This window comes from Carcharodon carcharias, chromosome 5 (genome assembly GCF_017639515.1).
Source record: "Carcharodon carcharias isolate sCarCar2 chromosome 5, sCarCar2.pri, whole genome shotgun sequence".
NCBI lineage: Eukaryota > Metazoa > Chordata > Chondrichthyes > Lamniformes > Lamnidae > Carcharodon > Carcharodon carcharias.
In genome coordinates, this window is record NC_054471.1 from 110,452,460 (window position 1) to 110,477,038 (window position 24,579).

A 24,579-nucleotide genomic window follows, 5' to 3' on the forward strand; every position below is an offset into this window, starting at 1 on the left:
TCAGGTAGTCATCCAAAGATTATTATGTTTGAGGTTCTGCTTTTTAATTTAGACCCTAACTGCTCATACTCCCTTAACAGAATCTCTTTCTTAGTCATATCTATGTTGTTTGTACCCACGTGGACCACAACAACTTGATCCTTCCCCTCCCACTCCAAGTTCCTCTTCCACCCAGAGGAGATGTCCTTACCCTGGCACAGGACAAGCAATACAGCCTTTGGGACTCATGCTTTCGCCTGCATAGAACTGTATCTATTCCCCTAACTATTCTGTCCCCTAAGCCTGCTTCACCATGGTGCCGTGGTCAGTTTGCTCATCTTTCCTGCAATCCCTGCTGTTGTCCAAACAAGTTGCAGGAACCTTAAACCTGTTGGACAATTGCAAGGGCTGATGCTTCTTCCTGCCCAATGTCAATGGACTTTTGGCTGCTCTCCAAATTTTCTGGTCACTCCTGCACTGCTTCCTGCTGCGGGCAGGACTGGAAAATCTCAGCTAATGTGTCCAGATAACATCCACCCAATCCATCCCAAGGTATCACAGTGTCTGAAGCTCAGACTCCAGCTCATCAACTCTGAGCTGAAGTTCCTTAATCTATAAGCACTTACTGTGGATGTGGTTACCGTGGAACACACAGTTGTCCACCAGCTCCCACATGCTACAGCTGCTACACATCATCAGCCCTGCCATATTTACCATGTTTTACTTAAAGTTTAGAAATATCACTGAATGGTTATTTGTAGTTATATCAAGTGGTATAACTTGTTAAGCCATAAATTGAATGCAATACTTATATCTCCCCAGTAACAGTTTAAACTACTACCCTTGCTTATATCGAGAAAAAAAGCTTAAAACTCACCAACCACTCATCTATCTGCTCACCTAATTAACGCTTCTGGGCTTCAGCCCTCATTTCTGCCTCTGGTCTCTGGTACCCTCTCTTGGACCACCCCCATTTTTGTAGAAGGTCTGAACAGCTCTGCCTCCCTCACTTCACCAAACTCTCTCCTTTATTAACTTCCCAAGCTCACATTCTGTTTCGATCTGCACTCAGTCAGAAGCTGCTAACATCATGCTTGTGTTACGTATCAGGATGTACATCTTTAGTAGAAGGAATTGGCCTTTCTTTCCATGCTTTATTATGACTTATTCCCCTGACATTGTAATAGTCTGAAGCTTTCGGGAAAATTTGGACTTTCACTGCTTGGTAGAAAGCTTGTGGTGATGTACTTGGCTTCCTTTATATACCCTGGCCAATTTTACTTCCTTTTGGCATTAATATAATGGACAGCTGATCTGCTACTTCCAATTTTTCACCTGGTGGTGAAAGTTTAAATCTTAGTGTTTGTGTTTCTGTGGATGCTCATCAATCATCTTATCATGAATTATAGGGGCCATTGGTTGGGGATAGAGGTCTTCTAGCTCGAAACATGCATGGAGCTCAAAAGGGGAAGAAAATTTGTAGAAATATAAAAGGAAAATCAAAGAATAAAGAAGATAAAAAATTAACAAAGCAAGTGGAAATTAATAAAATACTGTAAATAAAAGGGAATGAAGAAGAGCGTGAATTTTTTTAAAAAACAAGGAAATAAGACACAGGGAAAAGGAAGGGGAGTTACAAAGGTGGTGGCTAGAATCTTCCATTCTGGAGCCTACATTCAGTGGTGGGCGAGGAAGTGGGAGTGATTTCTGTTAGAGGGGTGGGACGGCTGACCATACACGATCTTGTGATGTTCAGTTCATTAAATATGTATCTGCGAGAAGCTCGCTGATTATCGGAGTGGGGGCAGCCAGGAGCTCAACGTCCCTGCCATTACCTCATGGGATCGAAGGTGGCTTATTTAAAGAGAACCCAGACAGCCTGCACTATTCCTTCTACCTTTGCCGGCCACTGCTCTGCCCTTCCGCCCTTCCTTTGTCATCCTCCATGCAACTTGCACTGCCATCACCCAGTCTTAAGCATAGGCTGACATTTCCAGGTGCTCCTCAAAGAGGACAATGCAGCAGCAACTCACCCTTAATTGTGGAAGGAGTCTACCTTGCCAGGTGGATGCCACTTATCCGGGGTTCATAAAAGTGAATGTTCTGATTTCTCGCTGGAGGGGAACTTAATTTGGAGGGGGAATCTTAATTCTGGTGAGGTGGCCTTTTAATGAGCATACATGCTAATGTACTTAAAAGCTGTTCCCAACATTGTTCTGGTACCAAGAACTTAATTCCTAAAGTTCATCCCGTCATCGGAAAACTTATTTTTAGCCTCATGCTAAATTAAGTTCCTCCACCTGCCAAGCCTCCTGCAGCTGGCGGGACTGGAAGTTTGCGCCTGGTGCTACGTTCCTTGAGGGGGGAACTATAAACCAAAACAATGACATTTATTGAATGACCCAAAATGAAGAAATTACCAAGAGGATTTTACTTTTCATAACTTTAACACGAGTCAGGACCAACATAAATTAACAGGCAGACGATACTTCAAAAAAACAGGTAAATTTCACTTTAACTGTCAAAACAACAAAGACCTATCCTACAGCACCACAAGCACTCACATCATTCCCTGCTCAAATGTGGCACCACATGCAATTTCACAATCTTTCCAATTCAATTGATTTGGCCATCGGGTCACATTCACTGGCTGCGTATTCAATCAGAAGTCCCCAGATATGGTTAACACTGACAAGACACACTTCTATTAACCCTCAATCACTTGGATCACATCAGTCTTGCTGGCGTAGCTTTCCAGAGTTCTTTTTCAACTGACCAACCAACCAGGTCCTCTGATATAAACTCTCAGCTCTTTTGCATGCCTGACCTATTTGCACTATTTTTAAAGATTTAACCCCTTTTAGTTCATTCATACATTGTTTCCCTAAAAGCTTCTGAAATTCTATTTTTCTGCTTACTGTCAAACAGAAAACTAACCTTTTCACAGAGTTTTGTTGGCTTCTTCTTACATTAACTCTGTGTTCCTCTTTTTGTCTCTGTCCCTTTGTGTTTACATCTGTATGCTGATTGCCTTCTGGCTACAAGTCTCCTTTGTCTTGAAACTCATCTTTGTATCTAAGCACATGACTTCTGTATCTTAACATCCTTCCTGTTGGTACTGCTTCCAGGTCAAGTGTCACCAGGTCACATGGACCAGTAATTCTTATTAATCAAGAAAATTACAACTGATCCTTTTACAATTGATGCAAACTTTTAAAAATCATTTTCTAACATAATTGAAAACCATTACGAACTCCACAGACACTTTAAAGAAATTACAACTTTTCCTTACTTTATTGCTTCTGGATCAAAACTCATCACAATGGCCTGCTCAAATATAATAGAACTGGAAAAATGAGGTGACAAAATGAAACAGTAGAAGGAAAATATAAGGGATATAGCCAGATACTGAAGGAGGACTTCAACCTTGAAAACTGAGTATATTCATAACAGCTTCACGTTTCCATAGTTACAGGTTTTGGGTATTAAAGAATGATATTTCTGACTGGTCAAAACATCTCAGCCAACAGTAAAGACTGAATACCACAATTTACTTTAACCTAATTTAGTTGCTAAGCTGCTCTACCCATAGTTACAATGACAAATCCAAGCCCATATTCTTATTAGAGTATCAGCTCAGTCAGACTCTGTATAATAGGAATAAAAGCAGTAGGCCGAATTGTTTTCTGTTGTATTGGCCCCATGTTGCAATTCACTACCACTTCACCTGCTGCATTCTTCTTCTATATTTTCCTTCTTTGTTATTTTTCACTTTATTAATAAATCAATATTAATGACAACATCAGGGTTTGTCAGTAATTTGCTCTGCTAGCTGAGAAATTGCCATTCCAGCTCATCACACATCTAAAAGAAGCTAAATGGGAAAACAAGGATGGACCACAGAGTGGATAACAGAGTGTTAATTAAACTTACAATGGAACAAAAACCTTTCAGTTGCAGCATCTAAATTATTAAAATAAAATTACACTAAAAATGAATGACCAGTATGCTGTATAGGTCATTTTTTATGTTCTACTCATTCTTATGTTCCTGTAGATACATTGGATCAATTCTGCTAAAATTTAACTTATCAGTTGAAACTGTCTCATGCAATGTATTAGTTGATAGCTAATCCACTAGAGGGCAAACTGGATTTATATAAATGACTAGGAACAAAGTTAACTGGAGTGGTTAAAAAAGATAAAACGTATGTACTGAAAGCAGAAATGCTAATCTTCCTGAAGTCCCACATCCGCTTAGCACAATGAGGTTTCCCTCAGGATCCTGGAAATAGCCATACCATCTGTACTAAAAATAACTCAATCACACCTTTAGTGTTGGCAAACGTCTCGAAGGGTCATGAGGACTCGAAACGTCAACTCTTTTCTTCTCCGCCGATGCTGCCAGACCTGCTGAGTTTTTCCAGGTAATTCTGTTTTTGTCTCAAATCATAAAACTGTTTAGATCTTCAACCCAGACCACTTGAGTAAAATTAGAATAAGTATTAATAATTGTAGCATTCACCATCTGCATTGAGGCTTAAAGTGCCTAAAATCAAGGTGTGGATGTGGATGAGGTTTCATGTTTTTTCTACTTCCTGCTGGGGCTCCTGGCCTTCCCGCCAGCCTTAAGGTTGGACGGTAGGTCCACTAATTACTTTAATTGATCTGTCAATGGCCTCAATTGGCCATTCACAGGTCAGTGAGCAAGCAGCTGATTTTGCTGTGCCCCCGCCTTCCTGAAAATTTAAATGGAGCGGGGTGACGTTGGGTGTTCCACCTGATGTCATCCCGCATCATTTTACGTGTCAGGGAGCAGGCCGCACCCCTGCTCGCCAACAGTAAAATCCTGCCGGTTAAGTTTTGTGTTTGCACATTTATTTATTTAACATTTTGCTGAAGTGTTTATATTTTTTTATTATGCTTCTACACTGATCATGCACAGTTTGCTGGCAACATGAATGACCACCTGATTGCTGTCTGCAAGAATGCAAATGGCTGTTCAATTGATATATTTTTTCTTCCCTCTTTGTCAGGAAGCAGCTAGTTTGCACTTGTTACCTCCCCTAGGGAAATAACTGACATAGGGACTTAACCATATAGCTGCATTTTATAAAGGGTAGAAACTGGGTCTATTTCATGATTTAGAGCATAACAGAAGCACATGTTGGGAATTTGAATACAGAGGCAGTCCACATTATTGATCATCCATTAAAAATTATTGGACAGAAAAACATGCAGGCTGTGAGTTGGGTGAAATAATATCTGAAATGGATTCCCACAATGTGCTCCCTTTGTGCGAAGCTCAGCATTAGGCGTGTTAAATTGTAAAATTTACCTCAAAGTGTTCAGTTACTTAAGCAACATTTATGATATTTTCACCAATATCAGGAATACCTTTTAGCATTGTCAAAATTGTAACTTGCCTGCTAAAGGACCCATACCTTCAACAGTTCTTGAACTTGTTTGGCAGTGTCAACCATTGCTCTTAAAATAGATTCACTGTATAGTGTCTGGCAATAAAACAAAAGACATATTGATCAGTTGCTGCGTGTTATAAAAATTAATTTAAGGAAAACTAATGTGCACTAAAATCATTGGATTTGCTCCATTTTTGTTACTGACAGCAACTTTGCCCAGGATATTGCCGTCGGCATGTAGGGGCAGGCCTGACACACCAACGCGCAAAATGATGTGTGATGATGTCCGGCGTGTGTCCCAATGTCATCGTGCGTCATTTAGATATTTTGTTTGGCGGGCACGTGCCAGAGGCAGGTGCGCACCTACCGAACTGTCAATGGCCTATTAAGGCCATTAAAAAAACAATTAAAGTTGTTTGCAATGCTGCCCATCCAAGTTTAAGGTTGGCAAGCAGGCGAAGAGCCCAAGCGGCCTTCACATTTTTCAGGAAACCTCAACCACGGGCGGGATGAGGTTTCCTAAAGGTTTAATAAAATAATTAAATACATTTTGTTTAATGTAGAAACATGTGCTAGTTCAACTGACACTGTCACATGAGGGGACATGTTTAAATAAGTCTTCTGTTCATTTATTCAAATGTTTTATTATGAACTTAATCTCCCTGAGGCAGCTCCGTGCCCGCTCCCGCCCAGTCTGCCCGACATAGGTAAGATGCTGCCCTTTATTGTCAGGTACTGATCCATAATATTTGAAGATTCAGCTCATGGGCTGGATTTTACACTTCCTCCTGCTGGGAATGTTTTCAATAGGGGTGGGGGCACATAAAATATGATGGGTGGTTAGCCCACCACTTTCCCGCTCGCCCCTGACCCAGTCCCCATAATAGAACGGGTGAGTAAGACGCCCACTAGCTCACCCACCCTTAGGCCTATTGAGGCCACTTAAGGAACTCAATCCTCCTTCACTACCATAATACTCTGGGCAGCAGGAGGCAGGCGAGAGTGGGAAAGTTGTTTTTTCACCAAAGTTGGGAAGATAGGGGGAGGTTTATACTTTGGGGGGTGACCTGTGTGCATTAGGGGCAACCCCCCCACTTGTGCCTCCCCACCTGGCCTCCACAATCTGGCCCCAACTTCATCACCTCTCCCTTGGGTGCATAGCAACCACCCCACCCCACCCAATAAGGCCTGAACCTATCTGTCTTCTGGGATTGACTGCTAGCAGGCCCAGCAGTGCCCACCAATGAATTCTGGCGTTGCTGGGACTGCAAGAGCTGCTGGCTGATCAGATTAGCCAGCAGCCCTTGAGGGCCAGACTTCCTTCTACTGAGGGCAGAAGTCCCACTCTCTGCTTGTTAAGGCCACTTGCAACCTAATATCCATCGGTTTGTGGCCAATTTTTCTAATGTGTAGGCAGACAAACAATATGCTTCCTTGTTCTGGTGAAGAGTCATACGGACTTGAAACATTAACTGCAGATGCTGTCAGACCTGCTGAATTTTTCCAGGTATTTTTGTTTTTGCCTCTTTGTAAAATTCAGCCCCATGTTTAAATTAGACTTTTGTAGAAAATGAAGTTACCTTCAACAGTTTCTATTAATGTGCGTTGCTAATATAAACATCACAATACAAAACAATTCCAAAATGTTCCTATCATATATATATATAAATATATATTTTTCGTTCATGGAATGCTGGCAAGGTTAGTATTTTTTTGCCCGTCTCCTATTGTGCACGTGGTGGGAAGCTGGCTTCTTGAACTGCTGCAGTCCAACTGTTGTACCCACAGTGCTATTAGGAGCAGGTTTTTGAACACAATGGAGATGATCTTAACGTAGGGTCAGCCATTGGGAACTAACGGGTGGAGCAGGCCCAAGAGATGGAGCTCGTTAAAGACCTGAACCATTTGCCTGGTCAGCGGGTTGGGTGTTGGGGGGAGGGTTGGGGGTGGGTGGAATCTTGTAGCTCAAATATCAAAATGAATTGGCAATTCAGATTTAAAAATTAAAGGCAGGCCGATTTGCAGCATGTTGAGTGGGAAGTTGAGAGACAGCGGAAGGTCTGGCTTTGGCTGTTAGGACTATTGTGGAATCACAGAAAGAGCCCACCACCCATGACAACCCTGTTTTTATTTTTGATCTAAGTGACCTCTCTCCTTAGGAACATTGGCTCAGCCAAATCTCACATGTTGAGCAGGAAAGCCTGCACAGTCTGAATGTCATTTGTTTTCAGCTTAGGTCACAAGTACATTTAGCCCAGTCTGTATGTTAAGCAGCTAATTACATATCCATCTTGAATTTCCAATTGACTTACCTAGTGTATTTAAATGTAATTAAAACAATTTACTGGTATGGAAGCTTACTGTACCTTATAACTGGTAACCAAGTTATCCTCCTTCCGAAATATTTCTGCATCGCATTCTTTTACAAGTTGTACAATCTGAACAGAATCTGATTTGTCTATATCGTGTGTTACGGGGTTGGATTTCTCTGTGATGGGGAGTGTGGCCTCATATCCTGCAATCTGCAATAAAAAGGCATTGAGCAAATCGCATAATATAACAATTTCTTCATGAGAAAGAAAATATATAATAAGTTATGATCAATGCAAAAGCAGCAAACAGGCTTCGAGTTGATCAAGTTTAAAACCAGGAAGTTTTCAATATCATTTTCTCCAACAATCAAAAACACAACATTCACAACACAAGATGCTTCTGGATGGGTTTCCTTTTGTTCTTAATAAGGCTGCCTGGTTCCTACTCTCATTCTCCCAGTGAAAGCTAGAAAATGCTACCGGCAATTGGATCCACCCAAAGTGGCCATGAGATTTTAAATTACTCTATTCTCATTACGACCCTCAAATCCTGTTGCCTGGTTATCATTATGAGATGAAGAACACACAGCATACTGGAATCTCGTAGATTTAATGTATGAAGTTGAGGATGGGAGTGCACTGCAACTTGCAAACAGTTGATTCAATTCGACCACTCTTGTTTCTGAGTCAGAAGGTTTGACTCATAAACTTGACTGACACACCCACTATAGTACTGACTACTGAGGGAGTGCTGCACCATTCAAGGTGCCTTCCATTGGATAAAACATTAAGCAGAGCTCCTAGCTGACTGTTCTAATGGTTAAGATGGATGATTAAGACAGAGGGGCGTGTTAGTGGGGGGGTGTAAAAGGCATATGGGACATTTGCCTTTATCAATCGAGGCATAGGTTACAAAAGTAGGGAGGTCATGTTGGAGTTGTATAGAACCTTGGTGAGGCCACAGCTGGAATACTGTGTGCAGTTCTGATCGCTACATTATACGAAGGATGTGTTTGCACTGGAGGGGGTGCAGGGAGATTCACCAGGATGTTGCATGGGATGAAACATTTAAGTTATGAAGAGAGGCTGGATAGACTTTGTTTGTTTTCGTTACAGCAGAGAAGACTGAAGGGGCGACCTGATCGAGGTGTACAAGATTTGAGGGGCATGGACAGGGTGGATAGGGAGCAGCTGTTCCCCTTAGTTGAAGGGTCAATCACAAGGGGGCATAAGTTCAAGGTGAGGGGCAGGAGGTTAAGGGGGGATGTGAGGAAAAACTTTTTTACCCAGAGGGTGGTGACGGTCTGGAATATGCTGCCTGGAAGGGTGGTGGAGGTGGGTTGCCTCACATCCTTTGGCACATCATAACATTGAAGGCTACGGGCCAAGTGCTGGTAAATGGGATTAGGTAGGTAGGTCAGGTGTTTCTCACATGTCTGTGCAGACTTGATGGGCCGAAGGACCTCTTCGGTACTCTGTGATTCTGTGATTTTCTTTCCTTTTGAAATTACAAAAAGACAGGCTTGTTGGACTAAATGGGTCTTGCTGGGTTTTTAGAAATTCTTTGCTTTTCTCTGTGATAGCTATTCCGAAACTTCTAACCTAAACTGCCTGGTAAGCAACTGATGGGCCCTTTCACAGCCCACTTGATTTGTCTTTCTTTTGGCTTCAAGCAGCTACATTTTTAACTATAAGCACATTTTGAAAGAATGTTGGATGTTAGAATATCAGAGGATAACAACCTTTTTTGGAAATCACCCACAATGGCACCCAGCCATCGTATTTTTTTTAATAATTCTTGAGCATGTACTTTCAATAGAAATGTTACTTAAATTAGCCTATGTGGTAATAAGTTTTGTTTGACAATTGTAGGGTTTGTGGCTCACCTGCAACCAAGGACTACTGTAATCTTCAATCACAATGAGAGTTAGAGACTTCAGTGACCAATGAAGCTACCTTCCAGTTGGGACTGAGTTCTAATTAAAAAGGTTCCAGAAGAAATTATTATTAATCTAATTATTATTAGGTTAAAAGAAAATGTTATTTTAAAATAAATTCAAACCAATCATACCACTGTAACAAAAGTTTACCAAGTAGTGGGCCCCTTTATTACCAACCTACTGCTTTAATGTTAAAGTCATGTAATTAGTTTTATGTTCACCTTACCCTTCCCATACAGTCTCACTGATGATATATATTTAATTACAGCCATTGTATTTACATCAAGGTCAATATTATGACAGTGGCACCCAGTATGCTAAAATGCATTGAGTCCCTCTGCACAGAAAAGTGAATGTTGAGACCAGTGGTGCCCTCTGCACTAGAGGGATTCAGTGCACTCCAATGTAGTTAACCAGCATGAAGGGGACTGAGAGCAAGTTGTGAAGTAGACTCATTATACTCATGAAATTTGTTTAAATCAGGTGCCTGCTCTGTAATGCAACTGCAGCTTCCAAGCAGTGTATCAATAATTTAGAGGAGGATAACCAACTTTAAAAAAGTCTTTCTCTGTCCTTTATCTCCTTGGCATCCATGATGCTCTGGTACCAGTGATCCATTGCTTTGTACCTCCTCACAAGTGGCTGGTCCTTTTCCCCTGATACCAATAAAGTGCTGAAGTAGGCAGCTAAATGTCTGTTACCAATAATGTGACTCTGGCACACTGGACATGTCATGACAGATATTCCTTGAATTCCAGTAAGTTATACAAATAAAATGATCTAACATGATACGTGTGATCAAGGCATTTTCAACTCCACATTATATTCAGTGTATCACATCATCCTTTATAGCAGTACATATGAAAAAGGTGGCTCTCCAACTTTGGTATCATAATGCTACTGCCATATCTTAATTAAAATTTGGGTGTTTGAACTTTTGAATAGAGAGATTTATTTAGGGTTATTAATTTTAAACTTAAAACTCAGATACATGCTTAAACGGATATTGTAGCAGCTAAGTTGGACGCTTATCACAACATGATAAAATTCCCTTCCCCCAACATGTATAAGGGGTTAAGTTATGCTGTATGATATTAGTAGTGAACACACTACTAATGTTAGCATGGAACCTCTCTGCCTACTGTGTTAACCAGTTTCATTATTAAAACTCTACTGCATGATTTTAGGTCAATAGCTGACCTCCAGTTTAAGGAGGTGGGTAATTCTACTGCCACACCCCAAATAATTTTGCTCCTTTTTACTAGTTGCTGTAGTCCCAGAGGACCTTTGGCAGCTTCCTCATTAAAGAGAGATGAATGGTGTTGAGTTTAACCTGAGGGTCACCATGCCTCAGTTGAGGGGTGAGGTTGAGAAAGCAGGGCCTTCATGGATGACCTCAGCTAGCACAGGAATTGAACCCATGCTGTTGATATCACTCTGCATCACAAACCAGCCAGCTGAGCTAACTGACCCCCTTTTTATTAGTAACCAGTTTATGATAAGCTGTGAAAAATATTTTCACTTTGTGGTCATCATGAACATTGGTTTAAAGGAAATCACTGATGTGCTCAGGTTGTGCACTGTCCTTCTTTGCAAGATCTGGGCCTTGAAAATAGAGTTCTTTAATAAATGGAATCACTTGAAATACATCAGGCAAAATTAGATTATACAAAGTCATGTCATGAATTACACTTTTTAAGTAAGTGAAGATTTTTCCCCTATCATTAGATTCTAGTTATTAACTCTGTTAATGTAAATGTGACCAGAAGTCAGAGGAGGTGCTATTAGTAATGGAATGGCTTACCTCCCATTTTCTTGGGTGTGGAGTTTCGATATCATATTTGGATCTTTTGGTGCTTTTCATCATTTTACGAGAGATCAAACAGATCTGCCAAGAATGACCAATATATATATATCTGGTTGAAGACTGGCTTGGGCTATGTTTATTCCAAACTTAATTATCCAACTATCGCATTGTGATTTATTTTCCAAATGGGGTCAAACTCCGGCTTAATAATTAATCAAAAAAATTATACAACAACTCAATGTGTCGTGGAATACTGGGACTGCAGTTGGGTTTGGGGCAATTCAGTGAAAACAGAAAGTGCTGGAAAAACTCAGCAGGTGTGACAGATGTGTGCAAAAAAAGAGTTAACGTTTCGAGTCCACTATGACTCTTTGAATAATTCACCGAATCATAAATTTTATCTTTTGTATTTTTTCCAAATTTATATTTTCCTCTGAAAGAGGTGGGAAACTGTGAAACTGCCCAGAAAATGCTTGCCGAATGGTGTTGATTTTGCCAAATAAAAGTCCAAAAGCTACTGGAAAAATTCCAAAAAAATTTGATGATATTTTTGACTTAAGTTGCCGCTAGTTGTGAAACTATTCCAGTTTTCAGCTGGGATTGAGTGGGCTAAACGCTGTTCCACTTTGCTAAGCTTGATGGCTCAACAAAACGTAAACTAAACTGAGCGTGCCAGGTGAGGCAACAAACAATATATCACTTACGTTTTGAGTCCGTATTACCCTTCATCAGAACAAAAAAATATAGAAATGAGATGAAATATAAGCTGGTAGAGGGGGGTGGGACAGGTAGAGCTCGATAGGGGGCCAGTGATAGGTGGAGGCCAAGAAGAGACTGCCAAAGATGTCATAGACACAAGGACAAGGGGGTGTTGACGGTGGTGATATTACCTAAAGGATGTGCTAATGGGGACATTAAGGGTAGCAAGCAGGACAAGCTAGTGGCAGATGGCCCTAATGGGGGTGGGGTGGTGGGAAGGGATAAAAATGGGCTAAAAGTTGGAGATGAAACAATAGAACGAAATAAATTTAAAAATAGGTGGGAAAAGAAAAATATATTTGTAAAAAACATATAAATTATTGGACAAAGGGGGATCAGAAAGGGGGTGGGGATGGAGGAGAGAGTTCATGATCTGAAATTGTTGAACTCAATATTAAGTCTGGAAGAACTGTAAAGTGCCTAGTCAGAAGATGAGATGCTGTTCCTCCAGTTTGCGTTGAGCTTCACTGGAACATTGCAGCAGGCCAAGGACGGACATGTGGGCATAAGAGCATGGTGGTGTGTTGAAATGGCAAGCGACAGGGAGGTTTGGGTCATGCTTGCGGACAGACCAAAGGTGTTCTGCAAAGTGGTCACCCAGTCTGCGTTTGGTCTCTCCAATGTAGAGGAGACCGCAATGGGAGCAGCGAATGCAGTAGACTGAATTGAGGGAAGTGCAAGTGCAGTGCTGCTTCACCTGAAAGGAGTTTTTGGACCCTTGGACAGTTAGGACGGTGCAAGTAAAGGGGAGGGAACGATTCCTGCGGAATTCTGGGGTGGGGGGGTGGTGTTGGGGGGGTGCGGGGATGAAAGGATGATGTGTTTGGTGGTGGCAAGATGCTGGAGTTGGCGGAAATGGGAGAGGATGATCATTTGAATGCGGAAGATGGTGGGGTGATAAGTGAGGACAAGGGGGACCCTATCATGGTTCTGGGAGGGAGAGGAAGGCGTGAGGGCGGATGCGTGGGAGATGGGCCGGACACGGTTGAGGACCCTGTCAACCACCGTGGGTGGAAAACCTCGGTTAAGGAAGCAGGAAGACATGTCAGAGGAACTGTTTTTGAAAGTGGCATCATCAGAACAGATGCGATGGAGGCGAAGGAACTGAGAGAATGGGATGGAGTCCTTACAGGAAGCAGGGTATGAGGAGCTGTAGTCGAGGTAGCTGTGGGAGTCGGTAGACTTGTAATGAATATTGGTGGACAAACTATCACCAGAAATTGAGGCTGAGAGGTCAAGGAATGGAAGGGAAGGGAAGTGTCAGTGATGGACCACATGAAAATGATGAAGGGGTGGAAATTGGAAGCAAAATTAATAAATTTTACCAGATCCAGAAGCGAGCATGAAGCGGCACCGAAGCAGTCATCGATGTACCTGAGAAAGAGTTGTGGGTGGGGGCCTGGAGTAAGACTGGAACAAGGAATATTCCGCATACCCCATAAAGACACAGGTATAGCTGGGGCCCATGTGGGTACCCATAGCCACACCTTTTATTTGGAGGAAGTGAGACGAGTTTAAGGAGAAATTGTTTAGTGAGAGAACAAGTTCAGCCAGACAAAGGAGAGTAGTGGTGGACAGGGATTGTGCAGGCCTCTGTTCGAGGAAGAAGCAGAGAGCCCTCAGACCATCCCAGTGGGGGATGGAGGTGTAGAGAGATTAGACGTCCATGGTGAAGAGGAGGCGGTTGGGGCCAGAGAACTGGAAATTGTTGTTATGATGTAAGGCGTGAGCGGAATCATGGATGTAGGTGGGAAGGGACTGGACAAGGGGAGAGAGAATGGAGTCAAGATAGCAAGAAATGAGTTCCGTGGGGCAGGAGCAGGCTGACACGATCGGTCTGCCGGCACAGTCCTGTTTGTGGATTTTGGGTAGGAGGTAGAAGAGGGCTAATGAGGTTGGGGGACTATGATGTTAGAAGCTATGGAGGGAAGATCTCCAGAGGAGATGAGGTCAGTGACAGTCTTGGAAACAATGGCTTGATGTTCAGTGGTGGGGTCATGGTCCAGGGGGAGGTAGGAGGAAGTTTCTGCGAGTTGATGCTCAGCCTCTGCGAGGTAGAGGTCAGTGCGCCAGACAACAACAGCACCTGCGGGTTTGATGACAATGTCAGGGATGGACCTGAGAGAACGGAGTGCAGCAAGTTCAGAAAGAGACAGGTTAGAGTGGGTGAGAGGAGCAGAGAAATCAAGACGACTGATGTCATGCTGATAGTTCTCAGTGAAAAGATCAAGAGCAGGTAAAATCCAGAGGGAGGGGTCCAGGTGGAGGGAGAATATTGGAGACGGATCAAAGGATCCATTGAAGGGGGAGAGGACTCCTGCCCAAAGAAGTGAGCACGGAGACGATGGCTGCGGAAGAAGAGTTCAGCATTGTGCCGAGCCCGGAATTCACTGAGGTGAGGGCGTAAGGGTATGAAACTGAGTCCTTTGCTGAGCACTGAATGTTCAGCAACAGATAGGGGAAGGTCAGAAGGTATGGTGAATACACGGCAGGGGCTGAGATTGGAAGATGGGATGGGGACAGAGGGACGGGCAGGGGTGCAGGGTCCTGGATGGGTGTTGGTGTCAATGGGTTGTTGGAGCTTGCATTCCTTTGCACCTGAAAGAAAGAGACAAAGTTTCTTTTTGAGGCGTCGGATGAGACGAAGAATAAAATGAAACTGGGGGCAAGGACAGCTTAGAAATCGAGTGCATCGGTGCTGCTGGAGGGAGAGGTCGAGTGTGTTCATATGGTGGCGCATGGCACTGAGAGTGGATCTCTAGATGCGATGAGAACAGCAGTTCGAGGAGCATTGTATGTCCTGGGACTACCTGTAATCCTGGGTGGATTCGAAACATGAGGGGTGGAACTTCAGTTGGAATCCACATGGGGTAAGTCGGAGATGAAGACAGTCACTGAGGAAAGAAATATGGCTGTGAAAGCGAGTTTTAGTAAACACCCTGTCAAACACCAGGAGGGAAATGGGAAGCAATGAAGGTGAACAAGGCAAAAGAGACCAGCAGAAATCCTGTGGAAGAGAAGAGCAGTACTTCTTCAAGGTAGACATTCTTTGAAGAGAGGTGGCAGTCAATTAAACACTAAGATAAAAGCCAGCCCACCCTAGTCTTTCCCCACCATCCAACCCATAACACCTGTTCACCCCAAAAAGACTTCCTGCTGATCAGTTACAAACTACAGCTGCCCCACTTAATGCAGGACAACAGCGAGCTACAATGAAGCAACTTGTTGGAAGAATGTTAACGAGGCTTAAACCTAAGACTGGTTTGGGCCTCTGGATGAACACATTAGTCGGGCACTGTGAATGCAGTGCCTGTTTCCACCCAGAAAAACAGTCTTCCTCCCAAATCACTCAAGGTTATGATGTTTTAGTGCTTGAACGTCCATCTCTGGGGAGATAGAAGTATTTCCTAATGTTAACCTTACTTTAGACTTGCCGATTCTGCATTATGTTGTACGTTCTTATAATTCTTTACCTGAGTTCCAGTGGTTTATAGTTCAGGAGTGCAAATAAGTCAGGCGTGCATCATGACACACCCTGCGGTTTCTTGAAGAATCAATGGTTGTCAGAGGGATGATCCACCCAAATAGAAAAGTCCAAATTGAAATTAGTGACTGGATTTTCCCTTTTGGCATGTGTGTGTAAAACATTATTTGGGGAGAATGCATAGAAGGAAATGGTATGTGCAGGATTACATATCTGTAACAGATCCTTCCAAAATTTCCAACTATTTAATTTGTATATTAAAATCTCTTCTCATGCACAAACAGATGCTTTTCTTTTGTCAAATCATTTGTCAAGTATTTGACAGACCTGTAGCCAATGTTGATCAGCGAACACAGGATGACAATTGAATGGGACTTGGTGTGAGTTAGGATACAGACAGCAAAGTTTTAGAATAGTTCAAGTTTACAAGGTAAAAGAATGGTCAGGGACCACTGGAATAGTTGAGTCTCATGGATGAGCTGAAGTAGGTGGTGAAGATGGGCGCTGTTATCGAGATGGAAGTGATTGGTCTTTTGTCTTATGAGCCAGGAACCAAAGATCATGGCTTCGATCTTCCCAATTATAATTGGAGGATTTTTTTCTCTTCCAATACTGGATATCAGACAAGCAGCTTGACAAACCAGAGGCAGTAGATTGGTCGAGAGAGGTGATGCTGAGGGAGAATTGGGTGTTACCAGCACATATATGGAACCTGATGGATGATATCACTACGCAGCATGCAGATCAGAAATAGAAGGGGCCCAATGATAGATATTTGGTGTCTCCAGCAGTAAAGTTGTGGGAAACAGAAGGGAAATCAATCAAATGCAGCTTCAATTTCCACCCATACCCCAGTAGCAGGCTCCCAATGTCAGGATGGAATATCTCATATTCACAAATTAAGATGGATCCAGAAGTATTGACAGTATCATTACTGGGTTGAAATCTCTATCTACAATTGAATATCCAGTCCCATGTATCAACTTAATTAATAACAACTGGAAAATGCTGAAAACATAACTGTGCTGATTGAGGACACATTGTGCTAAAAACTGAATTAGGCCTGTCCAGTATACTGGGCATGGGGATCATATTAAACAATTACCCTGTGCCCCATAGAAATGATGCAAGCAGCACGTAAACATCAAGCTCCGTTCTCATCTCTGTATTTGTGATGTGCAGGGCAGCCTGTTGCTGTGTGGCCTCGCACCCAGTATGGGGTTCAGGTTGACGTGAGCCTAGCACCAATTAAAGCTAGTCTACAATTTTAAAAGCTAGCCTGCACCTCTTGAAGGAGAAGCTGTAGCAGGTGCTGAAAGTGAATGGGAGAGTCTTTGTGAGCAGGAAGAAATCAGAACAATGGATCAGCAGATCAGAGAGAGAACTGCTTCTCAGAAGCAATGCTGGCCTTAGTCCAAAGGGTGGAAATGAGGAGAGAGATCATCTTTCTGCAGGGAGCCAGGGGGCCCACCAGACATACTCAGTGAAGGCAGTGGGAGCAGGTAGGCAGATCAACGTCAGGACACTGGACCTGAGAGCCTGGGTTTAATGCCGGACAAATTCAACAATATCCACAAGTGGTCAAGGTCAGTGAATGCATCTTCAAATGCCAGCTCCTACCAATCGCATCACAAACCTCACACATTGCTCAATGTACCTCATTCCTATCAGTCACCCATCAGCACTCAAGTCTAAAATCTATGGGCAGAATTTTTCGCTGAGCAGGTGGGTGCACGCCCGACCTGCTCCAGGGTAAAATAGCGTGTGAAGACACCAGGTGAGCGTCCCGATCTCATCATGCACGCGCGTGAAATTTTGGTTGGCGGGTGCGAGTGGGAGTTGGAGCCGTGCCCGCCATTAATTGAGAGGCCAGTCAAGGCCATTAAAAAGGCAATTAACACCAATTTTATGTTGTTTGTGCAATTTTGCGCTCAGTGCATGGGCAAAACAGGCAGGCAGCTAGCCGACAATTTGCAAAACCTCATCCAAGGGCTGGATAAAAAGGTTCAGCAGCATTGCCAGTGTCAGCAGTGAGGTACATAGTTTGCTGCTGGTTGTTTATTGGTACTCGGCAGCTTCATCTCTGTTCGGGGCTTCATTCTTAGCATTTCCAGGCTTCATTTCAGGACTCATTGCTGTCTGCCAGGCCCCCAGAGGATTCAGACCATGTGGATCCTTCCAGGTATAATACAGCATTCCCTTACCCTGGTAATGGGGATTGTGCTCTCTATTGGAGGCACCTCCTCTGAGGAGGAAGAGACGGACAGAAGGGAGAGGAGGCCAGGTGTCCCAATGCAGCTACCAGGGGAGCAACCTGTGGAAGGAGAGGCGCAGGCACAAAGAGCACAGGACCAACATGTAGTCTAAGGTGTTAGCAGTCAGAGAAGACAGCACTATCCTGCTGCCAGGATTTACACGCAGTGAAGTAGCTACCTCAATATGCCTGAGGTACAATGCCGACAAAGGCTCCGACTCTCAAGGGAGACAGTGACCTCAATTTGTCAGATGGTTGGGCCTGAGATCTTTTCTGACTGTGTAGGTGGACTCCCCATGTCAGTGGCTCTGAAGGTCACAGTGGCCCTCAACTACTATGCCTCCAGCTCTTTCCAGCGGTCAGTGGGGGATCTATGTGGAGTCTCCCAATCAGCTGTCCACAGTTGCATCAAGCTGGTGACAGAAGCCCTGTTCAGGCGGGTTGGACATTCATTCATTTCTGTATGGACAAGGTCAGCCAGGCTGAGTGAGCCAGAGGGTTTGCAGCATTTGCTAGGTTTCCCCGCATCCAGGGTGCCATCATTAGTACCCATGTGGCCATCAAGATGGCAGCGGGTCAGCCGGGTGCCTTCCTTAACTGGAAGGGATTCCACTCTGTGAATGTGCAGATAGTGTTTAACCATAGGATTCATATTGTGCAAGTCTGTGAAAGGTACCCAGGTTCCTCCCATGACGCGTATATCCTGAGACACTCCCAGGTGCTGAGGCTCCAGCCCAGCTGGGTGGATGGCTGCTGGGTGACAAGGGTTATCCACTGAAAAGGTGGCTTATGACGTCTCTCTGACACCAAAGAACAGAGGCAGAGCAGCGTTACAGTACAAGTCATGCCTCCACAAGGGCGGTGATAGAGAGAACCATCGGTCTTCTGAAGATTCGCTTCCAATGCCTGGACTGTTCAGGGGGAGTACTACAATACTCCCCAGAGTGGGTGTCAGTGATAGTGGTTGCATGCTGCACTCTCCACAATCTGGAGCTGGCAAGGGGATCCCAGTGAAGGAAGGGGATATTTTTGCAGTGCCACAGGACACAGATGATGAATCCAATAGTGAGTCTGAAGAGGAGCATTGTGAAGAGAACGCTGAAGGCCTGGATCCAGATCTCTGTAATCTCCAGGGAGGCAGGGACGCCAGGGATGCCTTGATCCAATGCTCCTTCAGTTACTCTGCCAAATAAGTGTCACCAACTCATGCCAGGGCTGCCGCCTCCATCCTGTATGTCTGAAACGACCCTTTCCTTTGATCTCAAAGTCCACTTAGTGCCTGTGCACTAAAGTTCATAGCCACCGATGTGTAGCATTACATACTGACATACCCCATATCACATTAAATAAAAAAGGTGAATCATACTCAGGCCTTTAGGACAAAATATAGAAACATAGAAAATAGGAGCTGGAGCAGCCCTTCAAGCTTGCTCCGCCATTCATTATGATCATGGCTGATCATCCAACTCAATAGCCTGCTTCCGCTTTTTCCCCATATCCTTTAATCCCTTTCGCCCCAAGGGCTATATCTAACTCCTTCTTGAAAACATACAATGTTTTGGCCTCAACTACTTTCTGTAGTAACAAATTCCACAGGCTCACCACTCTCTGGGTGAAGAAATTTCTCTTCATCTCAGTCCTAAATGGTCTACCCCTATCCTCAGACTGTGACGCCTGGTTCTGGACACCCCCACCATCGGGAACATCCTTCCTGCATCTACCGCAGAAACGAAAGTTCATCTCATTTTGACAATCCAAATAAATTAACAGAACCTGATTCTGGCCTTCAATCCCAGACCAGTAAGCAAAAATAAAACATTGCACAACAGACGATCAGTAACCAGTCCTTCTTGTGCTCCTGGTGCCTTAAAATTACTTTTCCGAGCACTACATCTTGGTGCCCCCCACCCCACCCTCACTGGCACTGGCATTGGAGACAGCCTGCTGACTCTACTGTCCTGTTGGCCTTGATAGTCTTGGCGGTCGTCCTCTGGCCAGTGGAGCGTGTATTTGCCCTGTCTGGGAGGGAGTGGCCAGTGCCAAGGCTGGCATCCCCTCAGTCGCCACAGCCTCATCAGATTCCACAGTCACTGGCAGAGGAGCAGGAGAGCTGCTGCTGTCATCCAGAGTGCCCTGAGAGGAGCCAGTAGAGACCAACAGGCAGCTCGTATGCCAACATGAGGTCACTCTGAATCTCCTTGCTTGCCATTGATGGATGGGCACCTAGCTGGGATACTGGGTGCCTCATCCTTTTCCCAAAATGACACTGAGCAGCTGCAGTCAGTGCCTGTGTGAGGGCTTGCAGGTCCAAGTGCAGCCCCATGAACCCCTGATTCTGCTGCTTCTCCATGACGGTTGCCTCTCTCTCAACTGGAGGAGGCAGTGCGTTTGGCCATGAGGGTCAACGCAGCACTGATGCTCTGCATGGACTCCTCCATAATGGAGACCATGGCGCGCACAATCTCATGGATCTCTGCCAGATCCTCCCGCAAATCTCTCTGGACATCCAGCTTCTGCTGCCTAATGGACGACTCCAGAGGCTCATCATCTGCCTTCGACTCAACATTGTACTGGTCGCCAGCAGTCCTCCAACTGCCAGCGACCTGGGCACTCTCTGCCTCCGTCTGTACCTCAAGCAATTGTGAAGTGCCCTCACTGCTAAGCACCTACATTCTAGCTGACAATTTGACACCCACCAAGATGTTGGTATCTGATCTGGTGCCTGGTTCAGAGATGACGCAGGTGCACCTGGACCCTGGTGGTCCTCTGGCATCAGGAGTGGCTCTCCAGGGTCCTGTGATTGGGGGTCCTGCGGTTGGATGTGTGGTGGCAAACCTTAAGGGAGAACAGCGACATGTCATTAGTTTAAATCATCACACTGTCACTGTGTTTCAACTGTCCACAGAGAATCCAGTTTTGAGGCTCCCATCAATAATGAAACTACACAAGAATGTTTGCACCATCCGAAAATCTCACCTCTGTGCACTGCATTCTTACCTTCGTCTGACATCCCAGCCTCTCCATGGCCAGGTGACTGAGGTGCATGCCGGCTCTCCATCTCCAAGGCATCCTGCTTGTACCTTGTGAGGATTAGGAGATTTGGCAGCCTCTGGTGGTCTGCGACCTTTCAATGTTGTTCTGGGATGTCTTCTCTTGAAAGGACAGAGAAGCGTTAATTAGTCCACTCTCTACCTGCAGCGCCACTTCAGCCTGGCCAACCCCAGCTGAGGAGCACCTTGCAGGGCACACACGAGTCGTGGCCCTCAAGCTGCAGGGCACCCAATCCAAGCAGCCAGGGCTCACCACTTGGCCAGCTCCAGTGTTATTGACAGTTGGCACTCAGACTCTAAGACCCCTGACCACGATGGGGGTGGGCAGCCACACCTTAACACTTCAACACACTGATTCATGCCAACAAGGTACTCACCATTTCTGAGCACAGTAGGTCATTAAATCTCTTGCGGCACTGGATCCAGGTGCACTGCACAACATTATGGCTGTTGACCAGCAATGCCACCTTCTCCCAAGCTGTTTTTGTAGAGTGCGGTGGCCTCCTCCTCCCATCCCTGGAGACAAGGGTGTCCCTCCTGGCAGTCACCTCCTCCTGGAGGACCGCGAGGCACTCATCAGAAAACCAGAGGTGGCAAGTGCCCACCCGACCTGGCCTCCCACCTGGTGCCTGCAACCGCACTGGATGCATGATTTCCAGTTGACAAACACCGAAGATGTCTTCTTCGCTGGCAGCCTTCCAGGGGCTGCATGGGCCCTGTTTAAACCAGCCGCTGGGTCACCATTGGACTCGGAGGCCGTCAGGCCCCCATGCCTGCTTGGCCCTTCCTGACCAGTGAGGAGCCATGTTTGATGCTGGGCAAGCCTTAATTGGCTCACCAGTGTGAAACCGTGGTTGGGGACCGATTGCGGGTGGCGGTCCATTTCCCGGCCGCTCCTGGGCCTGGCAACTGCGCCGGCCCGCCGAACTCAGAATTCTGCCCCATATGCTCTACCTTGCCCTCACATACTCATCACTGCTTCAAGTCTCACATCTACGTCTCTCAGCTTTCACATACTTTCAGTCGATCTGTCATTTCAGGTACATCACGCAGACACATTGCAAAATACTCAGTGACGCTCTTCCCTCTCCCTTGCAGGACAAGATGGTAAATGAGAGCAGATATTGGTGGGGGACAGGCGTTGGACTAGTAACACAGTTGAGGCAAGGGGCTGGGACCAGGAATTTATCCAGTTGTCTGGTTCCCGACCCCGCTTTGAAAATCTGGCCCATTGTTTTAGAATGCCGTTAGTCTATTCCACGACATTCCTTGTTGCTGCTTGACTCTCATTGTAGCAGTGCTAGATACGTGTGGTGGGTGGCGGAGGGAGGGGGGAAATCATGAGCCTTTGCCACTGAGGAGTCAATCCCCGGTTTGGCTGGCTCAGCAAGGTGAAGGTGTGAAAACACTTCACACTTACCTTCGAGAATGTTCCAGACTTCTCAGCAGGCTTTCCACTTCCTTCACAAACTCTCAAACCTGGTGTTTCCAAATGGGCTTCCAAAACCCTGCACCTTGAGATGAAAATGGTGTGTGGGGGAAAATCCAAATTTTGACCCCATTTTAAATAAGGAACCCAACCTCATTGGGGCAAGTCTGCGTTTTACATACTAGGGATTACTGAGACACAAAAAGCCAGAAGAAAATGGCGTGGGTTCAAGAATGCAGAGGAAAATCCGATTCCCTCCAAAAGAATCTAAGGCCAGGATTTTTCGCTTGTCGGGCAGGCGCACACCCGACCTAAGTGAGCATAAAATGGCACACGATGACATTGAGTGAGCATCCCGACATCATCACGCACTTGCATGATATTTTGGTCGGTGGGTGCGGGCGGGAGTCAGCAGCATGTCCGCTGACAATTAAAAGTCCGATTAAGGCCATTAAAGTAATAATTAAATTTAATTTTTCGCTGCCCGTCCAACCTCACGGTCGGTGGGTAGATGAAAAGGCCAAGCGGCCTTTGGATTTTTTAGGAAACCTCATCCACGGGTGAGATGAGGTTTCCAACAGTAAATAAAAATTAAATAAAAATGTTTAAATTTCATTCATAACATGTCCCTGCTCATGTGACAGTGGGCATATGAGGGGGCATATTTTTAACATTTCAAAATGCTTTATTTTTAATTTTTAAAATCTTCAGCTCCCTGAGGCAGCTCTCTGCCAGGGAGCTGTCCCTGTGCATACCTGCACACATGCGTGAACCTGCGTGCTCACCCTCCTCTCCCCACCACACAGGCAGCGATGAGCGTTGCAGCGTGCGTTTCATGTGGCCCACCAGCTCCCTGACTGCTCCTGCTCGCCCCTGCTGAGCCCGCCTGACAAGGGCAAAATTCTGCCCCAAATGTGGCCACTCATGCACCAAAATTCAGCTCTGCACCCAGACGAACATTCAGCTCCATATGTTTCTGACAATGGCTTCCAACATTAATATCTTCAATAAAGGATGGAATGAAGAATATGAGATACCATCTCCCTCATTTCCTGAAACTGACAATTGCAGGACTGAACTCACCTATGGCACTGACTCAAACATACCTGCAGACGAGAGGCTGTGTTGACTTTCTGTTAGCTGCACTGCAGTCTGACCTTGATCATTGAGCAGCATTAGTAGCAACAACAGTGACAACTGCAATACGTCAGACCATAGTCGCAGCAAAGAGGTACTTCTCATGAATGCTGACACTGTTGCTATGGATACTTTACTTCTCAAATTCTAGAAACAGTCAAAGCTGCTTTGATCCACTTGGACAATTCACACAGACAAGCATTAACGAGGGATTCAAAGACTTTATAGAAACTCACTCTTCAGTGGATAGAACAATGTGTATCATGTGAAAATGGGCTTCAGCAGTGTTGGGCAATATCTAGCAGGTGAGCAGTTGAATGACAGTGATCTTAGTGTTTGTTTGGGGCACTTCATCACCCTGGACCATGTGATGCAGGCATCACATCAGGAAACAATGAACCCTCTGTCATCACAGCCACAAAAACTGAACACCGCATATACTCTTTTACCAGCAAAATTGTTACCTTCAGTGTTTCTGCAAACATAATGACCTGGATATTGCTATGGTAGTGACAGTGAAAGCGCAGCATTTGCTGTCATTACTCCATCAAGATTGACAGCAGGCACCGCACATGCGACAGATTTAGCGGAAATCCAAAAGTTGTTTTCAGTGATGCTATGCTCCTCCAGAGGATGCACTTTTGAGGCAGCCCCAGACTGCAGTCAATGAGTAATCGAAATACTGATGAGAACTTCCACTCTTACACTGTTAGTCTCACTGTGAAAACCCTTGAAACAGTTACACCTTCTTGAATGAAATCTAACTGGGTTTTTAATGGTGTACTAATTTCATACTTACTGCTAAACACAATTTGGCCCTGAGAAAGCTAATTTTATATTTATGGAATGTCAAATTTCTCCACATTGATTAAAAATTCTACATACTTTTTCTTCAAAAACATTTTTTCTTTTTTTGAAGTTCATCTATTTTACATTCTATCCTAATCCAATCACATATTCTTTTCACAATCTGAAATTTAAAATTAAAAGTGGAAGATTTTAAATGCTT

At 44.7% G+C, this 24,579-nt stretch overlaps 1 protein-coding gene across 1 annotated transcript in view; it reads right to left on the minus strand.

Moving 5' to 3' along the window:
* Nucleotides 1-11,514, minus strand: part of gckr (glucokinase (hexokinase 4) regulator) — a 95,624-nt gene extending 84,110 nt beyond the window's left edge. Inside the window, 4 exon segments of the mRNA XM_041187374.1 lie at nt 4,195-4,263; nt 5,423-5,491; nt 7,765-7,920; nt 11,455-11,514. Of these exon segments, the coding sequence (XP_041043308.1) occupies nt 4,195-4,263; nt 5,423-5,491; nt 7,765-7,920; nt 11,455-11,514 (354 nt within the window).
* Nucleotides 11,515-24,579: the final 13,065 nt, after the last annotated feature.